The sequence below is a fragment of the Salmo trutta genome, unplaced genomic scaffold, assembly GCF_901001165.1.
Source record: "Salmo trutta unplaced genomic scaffold, fSalTru1.1, whole genome shotgun sequence".
Lineage (NCBI taxonomy): Eukaryota > Metazoa > Chordata > Actinopteri > Salmoniformes > Salmonidae > Salmo > Salmo trutta.
Genome location: NW_021822911.1, coordinates 5,801,800 through 5,812,775, shown reverse-complemented (window position 1 = coordinate 5,812,775; position 10,976 = coordinate 5,801,800). Strand labels below are relative to the sequence as shown.

The 10,976-nt window shown below is 40.1% G+C and overlaps 1 protein-coding gene across 1 annotated transcript; it reads right to left on the bottom strand.

The window, feature by feature from the left end:
• Positions 1-474: 474 nt before the first annotated feature.
• Positions 475-10,709, bottom strand: LOC115186429 (zinc finger protein 180-like; the record flags this gene model as incomplete). Its single annotated transcript, XM_029746059.1, has 2 exons — positions 10,701-10,709; positions 475-1,263 (listed from the first exon to the last, which is right to left on the bottom strand). Coding segments are annotated over exons 1-2 (798 nt in total), but the record flags the coding sequence as incomplete, so codon positions are not given.
• Positions 10,710-10,976: the final 267 nt, after the last annotated feature.

The window sequence follows — 10,976 nt, the reverse complement described above, 5'->3', positions numbered from 1 at the left end:
GGCTAATATCCATATCATGTTGAAATCAATAGAACAGGGGACAAACGTTTAGGGTTCTACATTGTGACATCATTAAAATACTCCTACTACAATGTTAAAACATTCTACATTGTGACATTATTTCATTGATATCATGAAACAACTCCTTCATGTATTTTCTGATGTTTAATCAGAGATCTTTTATCAGAGTATCTCTTCCCACATTGATCACAGCTAGGAGGTTTCTCTCCTGTGTGTGTTCTCTGATGTGATACTAGGCTGGTTAGCCAAGCAAATCTTGTCCCACATTGACTACAGCTATATTGTTTCTCTCCAGTGTGTGTTCTCTGGTGTATAGTGAGATAGCTAGACGTAGAAAAACTTCCCACATTGAGTACAGCTATATGGTTTCTCTCCTGTATGAGTTCTCTGGTGTTTAGTGAGAACTCTAGATGTAGAAAAACTATTCCCACATTGGTTACAGCTTGAAGGTTTCTCTCCTGTGTGTGTTCTCTGGTGTAATTTTAGGCTGTCTGGCCGAGTAAAACTCTTCCCACATTGAGCACAGTTATAAGATTTCTCTCCTGTGTGTGTTCTCTGGTGTATAGTCAGCTGGCTAGATGTAGTAAAACTCTTCCCACATTGATCACAGTTATAAGGTTTCTCTCCTGTGTGTGTTCTCTGGTGTAGAGCCAGAGAGCCAGATGCAGCAAAACTCTTCCCACATTGATCACAGCTATAAGGTTTCTCTCCTGTGTGTGTTCTTTGGTGTACAGTCAGATTGCTAGATGCAGTAAAACTCTTCCCACATTCATCACAGCTATAAGGTTTCTCTCCTGTGTGTCTTCTCTGGTGTACAGTCAGAGAGCCAGATGCAGTAAAACTCTTCCCACATTGATCACAGCTATAAGATTTCTCTCCTGTGTGTGTTCTTTGGTGTAATATCAGGCTGCCTGACTGAGTAAAACTCTTCCCACATTTATCATAGCTATAAGATTTCTCTCCTGTGTGTGTTCTTTGGTGTGATATCAGGCCGCCTGACTGAGTAAAACTCTTCCCACATTGACCACAGCTATAAGGTTTCTCTCCTGTGTGTATTCTCTGGTGTAGAGTCAGAGAGCCAGATGCAGCAAAACTCTTCCCACATTGACCACAGCTATAAGGTTTCTCTCCTGTGTGTATTCTCTGGTGTAGAGTCAGAGAGCCAGATGTAGTAAAACTCTTCCCACATTGATCACAGCTATAAGATTTCTCTCCAGTGTGTGTTCTCTGGTGTAGTGTCAGCTGTCCAGATCGACAAAAACGCTTCCCACATTGATCACAGCTATAAGATTTCTCTCCTGTCTTGATTCTCTGATGAATTTTAATGCCTGATGAGGTGAATCTCTTCCCACAGTCAGAGCAACAGTGAGTTCTCTTCCCTGTGGGTCTCTGCAGGTGTTTCTTGAGGTGTTCTAATGTGGAGGGACTCTTCTCTGCCTCTTCAGCATCATGAGGTTGTTGAGGCTCCTCAGAGGATCCACGATAGTCCCGTATCTCTCCTGTGTGAACAACAAAGTCAGACAGATGATTAAAATCCCACAACAGCGGTAATCCACTGTAAAGGGTGATGCCAACAGCGTAGCCATGATGTTGTACAACAATTGACGTCTGTAATGAATGTTAAAATTATTTGACATTTGCCTTAAAATGAGCAAGAATAGTCATATTTTGTCTTGTTTTCACATTAGTAGTAACATCGATGATTGTAGGCTAGAAATAAGTTATTCATGTTGTTGAAACTCTAAGCAGTGTGCCAGACGACTTTTGGTCTCCAATATAGGCCCCTTTCTGTGTTTGCTAAAATTGTGGCACGAGGGCAATTTCATTGCAGAAACTCCTCCCTGCTAATGAGGAAACCACTAGTTATGGATGTAGTATATCTGGTAATGAGGAAACCACTAGTTATGGATGTAGTATATCTGGTAATGAGGAAACCACTAGTTATGGATGTAGTATATCTGGTAATGAGGAAACCACTAGTTATGGATGTAGTATATCTGCTAATGAGGAAACCACTAGTTATGGATGTAGCATATCTGGTAATGAGGAAACCACTAGTTATGGATGTAGTATATCTGGTAATGAGGAAACCACTAGTTATGGATGTAATATATCTGGTAATGAGGAAACCACTAGTTATGGATGTAGTATATCTGGTAATGAGGAAACCACTAGTTATGGATGTAGTATATCTGGTAATGAGGAAACCACTAGTTATGGATGTAGTATATCTGGTAATGAGGAAACCACTAGTTATGGATGTAGTATATCTGGTAATGAGGAAACCACTAGTTATGGATGTAGTATATCTGCTAATGAGGAAACCACTAGTTATGGATGTAGTATATCTGGTAATGAGGAAACCGATAGTTATGGATGTAGTATATCTGCCTGGAGCAAAAATGGTGAGCAAAGATTTTAGATTTTCACAATGTATTCTGAAAGTGAATGGGGGAAAACTCAGGGGAGTAACCTCCATTTCCAGGTTGATGATGAGTTCATTTCACACTACTTTGGGTTATAATTGTAAGACTCATTTGAATGTCCTGTTTATTATAATGTTTGCTACAGCATTAACCTCTCTAGGGTAGGGGGCAGTATTTTCACGGCCGGATAAAAAACGTACCCGATTTAAACTGGTTACTACTCTTTTCCAGAAACTAAAATATGCATATAATTATTTGATTTGGATGGAAAACACCCTAAAGTTTCTAAAACTGTTTGAATGGTGTCTGTGAGTATAACAGAACTCATATGGCAGGCAAAAACCTGAGAAGATTCCATACAGGAAGTGCCCTCTCTGACTATTTCTTGGCCTTCTATAGCCTCTTTATGGAAAATAGAGGATCTCTGCTGTAACGTGATAATTTCTTAGGCTCCCATAGGCTCTCTGAAGGCGCCAGAAAATGGAATGAGATCTCTGCTGTCTCTGGGCTAGGTACAGGAGCGCTGTTTGTGTGAGGGGTCAGGCTGGTGGCTCAGAGACAGGAGATGCGCAGCCACGAGAGTACTCCATGTTTTTCTTCACCAGTTTGAACGAATACAATATCGAGAAGTGGCCATGTTTTTCTTTCAGCCTTTGAATGAAAACAACTTTGCCCGGTTGGAATATTATCGCTATTTTACGAGAAAAATAGCATAATAATTGATTTTAAACAGCGTTTGACATGCTTCGAAGTACGGTAATGGAATATTTAGAATTTTTTTTGTCACGACATGCGTCCTCGCGTCACCGTTCGGATAGGGACCTGAACGCACTGACAAAACAGAGGATATTTAAACATAACTATGGATTATTTTGAACCAAAACAACATTTGGTGTTGTAGTAGAAGTCCTGGGAGTGCATTCTGACGAAGAACAGCAAAGGTAATCCAATTTTTCTAATAGTAAATCTGAGTTTGGTGAGTACCAAACTTGGTGGGTGTCAAAATAGCTAGCCTGTAATGGCCGCGCTATCTACTCAGAATATTGCAAAATGTGCTTTTGCCGAAAAGCTATTTTAAAATCTGACACCACGATTGCATTAAGGAGTTCTGTATCTATAATTCTTAAAATAATTGTTATGTATTTTGTGAACGTTTATCGTGAGTAATTTAGTAAATTCACCGGAAGTTTTCGGTATGTTTGCTAGTTCTGAACGTCTCATGCTAATGAAAAAAACTAGTTTTTGATATAAATATGAACTTGATTGAACAAAACATGCATGTATTGTATAACAATATGTCCTAGGAGTGTCATCTGATGAAGATCATCAAAGGTTAGTGCTGCATTTAGCTGTGGTTTTGGTTTTTGTGACATTATATGCTAGCTTGAAAAATGGGTGTCTGATTATTTCTGGCTGGGTACTCCGCTGACATAATCTAATGTTCTGCTTTCATTGTAAAGCCTTTTTGAAATCGGACAATGTGGTTGGATTAACGAGAGTCTTATCTTTAAAATGGTGTAAAATAGTCATATGTTTGAGAAATTGAAGTTATAGCATTTTTAAGGTTTTTGAATATCGTGAGGTCACCGCATGTGTGGGAGGTGGGACAAAAGAGCTCTCTGAGGCATGTTGAGTGGGACTAGGGGCTCCGCAGTAAAATAAAACAATGATAACTACCCTAAACAACAGTATACAAGGCATATTGACATTAGAGAGACATAAAGCAAGGCATAAAGCAATCACAGGTGTTGATTGGGAGAGCTAGCAAAGACAACAACGGGTAAGACAACAACAATTCATCAGCTAAGACAACAACAACAGGTAAAATGGCGATGCATGGGCAGAGAGGGTCAGTTAAATACATACAGGGCCTGAATTCTAGGCTGGGGCCGACAGATAAACAAAACAAACAAAATGGAGTAGTGATTAATGAACAGTCCAGCAGGCATCAGCTATGTAGCCAAGTGATCATAGGGTCCAGTGAACAGGAATATATGAAACAGGGAAGCCGTTAGGTAGTCGTTACTACGCTAGCCGGGAGATGCGCCTGGCTCGAGGCTAACTGGTGCTAACTTCGAGACAAGTGCGTCACCGACGTCCGGCAAAGGCCGGTTGAGGGCACATCGGACGGAATTACGTCGGCAGACCAGTCGTGATGGATCGACGGGGCTCCGTGTCGACAAAGGGTCCAGGCCAATTGGCAAAAGAGGTATTGTAGCTGGAGTAATTTTGTTTGCTAGCCGGGAGATGCACCTGGCTCGAGGCTAACTGGTGCTACCCAAACGTTTTGGGTAGCCTCCCACAAGCATCCCACAATAAGTTGGGTGAATTTTGGCCCATTCCTCCTGACAGAGTTGGTGTAACTGAGTCAGGTTTGTAGGTCTCCTTGCTCGTACACGCTTTTTCAGATCTGCCCACAAATGTTCTATAGGATTGAGGTCAGGGCTTTGTGATGGCCAATCCAATACATTGTTGTCCTTCAGCCATTTTACCACAACTTTGGAAGTATGCTTGGGGTCATTGTCCATATGGAAGACTCACTTGCAACCAAGCTTTAACTTCCTGACGAATGTCTTGAGATATTGCTTCAATATATCGACATACTTTTCCTTCCTCATGATGCCATCTATTTTGTGAACTGCACTAGTCCCTATTGCAGCAAAGCACCCCCACAATATGATGCTGCCACCCCTGTGCTTCACAGTTGGGATGGTGTTCTTCGGCTTGCAAGCCTCCCCCTTTTCCCTCCAAACATAACGATGGTCATTATGGCCAAACAGTTCTATTTTTGTATAATCAGACCAGATGAAATTTTTTCAAAATGTACGATCTTTGTCCCCATGTGCAGTTGCAAACCGTTGTCTGGCTTTTTTTATGGCAGTTTTGGAGCAGTGGCTTCTTCCTTGGTGAGCGGCCTTTCAGATATAGGATATAGGACTCGTTTTACTTTGGATATAGATACTTTTGTACCTGTTTCCTCCAGCATCTTCACAAGGTCCTTTGCTGTTGTTCTGGGATTGATTTGCTCTTTTCGCACCAAAGTACGTTAATCTCTAGGAGACAGAACGCGTCTCTATCCTGAGCGGTATGACAGCTGCGTGGTCCCATGGTGTTTATACTTGCGTACTATTGTTTGTACAGATGAACATGGTACCTTCAGGCGTTTGGAAATTGCTCCCAAGGATGACCCAGACTGAGGTCTTGGCTGATTTATTTTGATATTCCCATGATGTCAAGCAAAGAGGCACCGAGTTTGAAGGTATGCCTTGAAACACATCCACAGGTACACCTCCAATTGACTCAAATGATGTCAATTAGCCTATCAGAAGCTTCTAAAGCCATGGCATAATTTTCTGGAGTTTTCCAAGCTGTTTAAAGGCACAGTCAACTTAGTGTATGTAAACTTCAAACCCACTGGAATTGTGATTCAGTGAATTATAAGTGAAATAATCTGTCTGTAAACAACTGTTGAAAAAATTACTTGTGTCATGCACAAAGTAGATGTCCTAACCGACTTGCCAAAATTACAGTTAGTTAACAAGAAATGTGTGGAGTGGTTGAAAAACGAGTTTTAATGACGCCAACATAAGTGATGAACTTCCAATTTGACAACAATTTGACCCCCACAGCAAATCTTAACTGCCAATTATAGAATATACTATAAAGCCTTGAAATCAGGTTAAAACTATAATTTTGACCTCATGGGTGGCCAGTCCTTGTATTTATAGTGTAGTCAATTCAGGCGGTAGCCCTGAGCTGGACTCAAACCTGGGTCCAGCAACTGTCAAGCCAACATCTTATAACTGTTACACCAAGATGTCTGAACTTCTTGACAAGGTCCCTAGGTTTTGGGTTACGGTTGATACAATAGCTTCCTCTATGAATGTGAGAGTGGTTACATTTCTCCAGCCCCGATCCCTCAGATGTTTACCAAACCAAGTCTCTGGACAGCCATTTTGTTTCTGTTTAAAACCTAGGTTACCCCTTTAAATAAGCCACACAATCAACCAATCAATCTGCAGATCAAACAATAACAAAGTTGTAATTCCATCACTGTTTTGGTAATAAGATGATTATGGGGTTGGAGAAATGTAACTAATTTCAAATTCATAGACGGACCTATGGATGCAAGGACTGACCATCCATGATATCAACATTATAGTTTTAACCATGTTGAGGCTATACAGTGTTGATTTACATTGTTTCTAAACATTGGAGTAAAAAAAGCTTATTTGGGGTTCTGATGGGGTACAACAGTTGAACTAAGCTCACGAAGCATGTGTTATATTCTTCAAGAACCAATGGCTATAAATAAATAATTTAAAGTCCAAATATGGATGTAGCTATTGCATATTTCCCCTTTAACACCACACATCAGTTCAACAACTGCAGAGTTTGTGCCTCTGTATTTAAGACAGTACTTACTAGTGTTAATCAGGGAACGGTTTCTCAAACCCATCTTATTGCTAAGTTCACCGTTAGAACCATTGGACGCCTTAACATGCCTTTGGGAAACCGAGCCCAGATATCCCGTTTCATCCTCTTCTTCCTCCAATGTGACAGCAATCTCCTCCTCCTCCTCTTTCACTCCATAAACAGCATCCTCCTCTTCTTTTACTGTAACATCCTCCTCTTGCTCTTCCGCCTCTCCTTTTACAGTAACATCCTCCTCCTCTTTCACTCTGAACGCGTCTTCCTCTTCTTTCACTGTAACGTCTTTCTCTTCTTCTTTCACGGTAACAGCTTCACCCTCTACTTGTTTTTGTATTGTAACATCCTTCTCTTCCTCCTCCTCTTTCACTAGAGCTTCTTTCTCCGTCCAGCAGACCTCCTCCTCTTTAACAGGAGGAGAGTAGCTTAGTGAACTCATGGTCGGAGATGTTAGCTAGCTAGCATTAGCGACTAGCCTAGTTCTAAGCTAACTTAGCAAACCAGCTAGCTGACAAACAACGTAAATATATAATTAAATGGGCCAACAAGTACATACGACAGAAGTATGTTTAATACACAGCGACTAATATACACCAAACCAGTGTAAAGAGCGTGAATGTTGTAGCTATGTTTGCTAGAAAGCTACCGAGGTGTCTGACTAGCTGTTGTTGTTGAAGGAGCGTCCCGTCCACTAGATTATACGTCACACTGGCAGCATCGCCTAAACCTAAAAGACGCACATCGCCATCTGCTGACTGGAGGGCAATGCAGTTGAGGAACCAAACGTTTATTTTTCATTTATTTCAGAAAAATTTAATATTATATTAAGTCGTTCAAAGATAAGCATGTGTTGATTGATTCGTGTTTAATGAGTGAGAATTTAAAATAAACTTTACACCCACAACATATTTGCATTGAACCATACTTCTGACATGGATCATTTTGACCCCAGAGGCATATCTTTTATCATAGCCAAAATGTGTTTTTTCAATTCTTCCATTTTTTTATGACTTTGTCAATCACCTGGTTCTTAATAAATCTAAATCATGGTTTAGTGTTTCTGTATCAATATGGACTTTTAACAAATTCAAATCCTTTGGAGTCATTTTGACCCCAGCCAAAAGCACCTTTGATAAATAGGACGTTTATTTCAAATCAAAATCAAATCACATTTTATCATACACATGTTTAGCACATATTAATGTGGGTGTAGTGAAATGCTTGTGTTTTTAGCTTCGACAGTGCAGTAATATCTGACAAGTAATATCTAACAATTTCACAACATAGACCCAATACACACACATCTAAGTATTTGAATCTAGGTTTCTCTGTAGACATGATCCATTCCACCAAAGGGTGGAGGGGCTCCTGTATCAGTGGTTTTGACCAGATAGACACCTGCAGATACACAGTATAGTGCCTCCCATGTACTCTCCTAAGATTGGACTTTTCTATATCACGTATCATATGACTGTGTACAAAACTGCCAATGATAGAAAACTCTGCAGTGGTAGAAAATTCTGCCAGTGATATACAGTGCATTCGTTAAGTATTCAGACCCCTTCACTTTTTCCACATTTTGTTACGTTACAGCCGTATTCTAAAATGTATTCTAAAATGTCATAATTTTTCCCCTCATCAATCTACACACAATACCCCATAATGACAAACCAAAAACAGTTTTTTTTTTACATTTTTGCAAATTTATTTACTGAAGTATTCGTACCTCAGCCAGGATTGTGAAATGTTAGGAAATAATATGTCATAATTTACTCGTACCTCAGCCAGCATTGTGAATGGTTAGGAAATAATATGTCATGTTTTACTCCGGAACCGTCAGGTGTACTGGGAGGAACTGTCAGGTGTACTGGGAGGAACCGTCAGGTGTACTGGGAGGAACTGTCAGGTGTACTGGGGGGAACTGTCAGGTGTACTGGGAGGAACAAATTCAGTATATCTTCCACTATGTCAAAATAGTGCTGGTATGTAAGTTTCAACCAACCCAGTTCATTAGTTGAAAATGAAAAATGTTGAAATCAACAATATGTTAAAGGATTCTACAACTGAAAACTGAAACAAACAATTGGATCAAACAGATCAATCCCACTGGACATTGGGTTTGATTCAGACCCTGCCAGCATGGCCAGAGATGTAACTTATAATCACGGAACCAACACAGACCTTTCATGCCTAAAAACACCTAAGTATTAGATTTACTGCCATGGTCTAGTATGTCACTGCATCAGACACCATTCACAATGCTGAGGTACGAGAAAAACATGACATATTATTTCCTAACCATTCACAATGCTGGCTGAGGTACGAGTAAAACATGACGTATTATTTCCTAACCATTCACAATGCTGGCTGAGGTACGAGTAAAACATGACATATTATTTTGTAAATATTTATGTCCCCTTAGCGGTTCATCACGTCAGCAAAAGGGAATATGTTCCATCATCTATGTTTATTTACATTAGTGCAAATAGTCCACTGATATTGGTGTAATTTCTCAACCCTTTTGGCTGTATGAAAGTTAATTTCCCCTCAGACACACATTTGTTCTTTGATATTATGAAGGTCATTTGTGTTTAGTGTACCTTTCCCCCCTCATTCACCCCATCTCTTTACATTTGTTATGCATAATCAGTGGCCTGACTGTGCCAAAGGCCCATCCTGGTAGATCTGAACCTAATGCAGCTTGGAGTGATCAGATGACAGAAGTCACATTTAGGTGCCAGGTGTAACTGAGGCCATGTCACGGTTGTCGTCTTCGTCTTCCGACGATATAACGAAATCGTCGTCTGAAAATGTAGACCAATACGCAGCAGGTACGTGTATGCTCATTTTTAGATTTATTAACTTTCAAAATAACACTCCAAAACAACAAAACACGAAAGCGAACGAACAACAAACAGTCTGGTAAAGCCTAGGGCTGAACACAGAACAATCACCCACAAAACACAAACACAAACACACCCTCATTTATGAGACTCTCAATCAAAGGCAGATAGAAAACACCTGCCTTCAACTGAGAGTCCCAACACCAATTCACCAGACATAGAAACAGACATACTAGACTCCACATAGAAATACCTAAACATAAACCAACACCCGGAATTACTAAAACAAACACCCTTAATCAAACACACCACCCTGAACCACATAAAACAAATACCCTCTGTCACGCCCTGACCAAACTACAAAACAATTATCCTTATATACTGGCCAGGACGTGACAGGCCATAGATGCTCCATATCCATTACTTTGAGTGTTTTATATAATATGACTAAATGTGTTTCTTTCTGTGTTGCAGGGACAGTCAATAAATGGAACAGCAAGGCCACAGAACATGACATAAGCAGAGCTGTGGGAGACCACCTCAAGCCCCTGGTAGAGCCGGGGGTGGTGTTTACCACTCCACCACGCCTTCAGCAGGCTGGAAAAGTGGGATTGATCTGGTTGATCCATTTGTTTGTTTCCGTTTCCAGTAGTTGAATCCTTTGATGTAAACATTTCATTTTCAACAAATTAACTGGGTTGGTTGAAAAGTGATACTAAACGTACATATCATGCACTATTTTGAGATAGTGGAAGAAATACTGAATTTATATTAAGATGGACCAAGATACTTGTTGCTTTTGCACATATTTGTTCATTAGTTTTGCAAAAGTCTGTTGATTGTCAGTCATTGGGTTCATTAGTTTTATATGTTCAAATCAAGCTTTATTTATACAGCATATTTCAGACATGGATGAAACACAATGGCTTCACAGGGAAAAGAAAACAAAAAAACAATGAAAATAAACAGCAATATTTACCATAAACATATGGAGGATAAAAAAAATGAAGAATAACAACTGAAAGACTAATGAGCATTCTAAGGAAAATTAATTGATTACAATATTAACAATTGGATGTTATATTCAACCATAACGAGATGGACAAGCCAGCACAGGTGTAACACATTGACTAACTGAGGTGACACCAATCAGTGCGTCCTACGTGCTAACGAGCTAGACGTGCTAACGAGCTAGACGTGCTAACGAGCTAGACGTGCTAACGAGCTAGACGTGCTAACGAGCTAGACGTGCTAA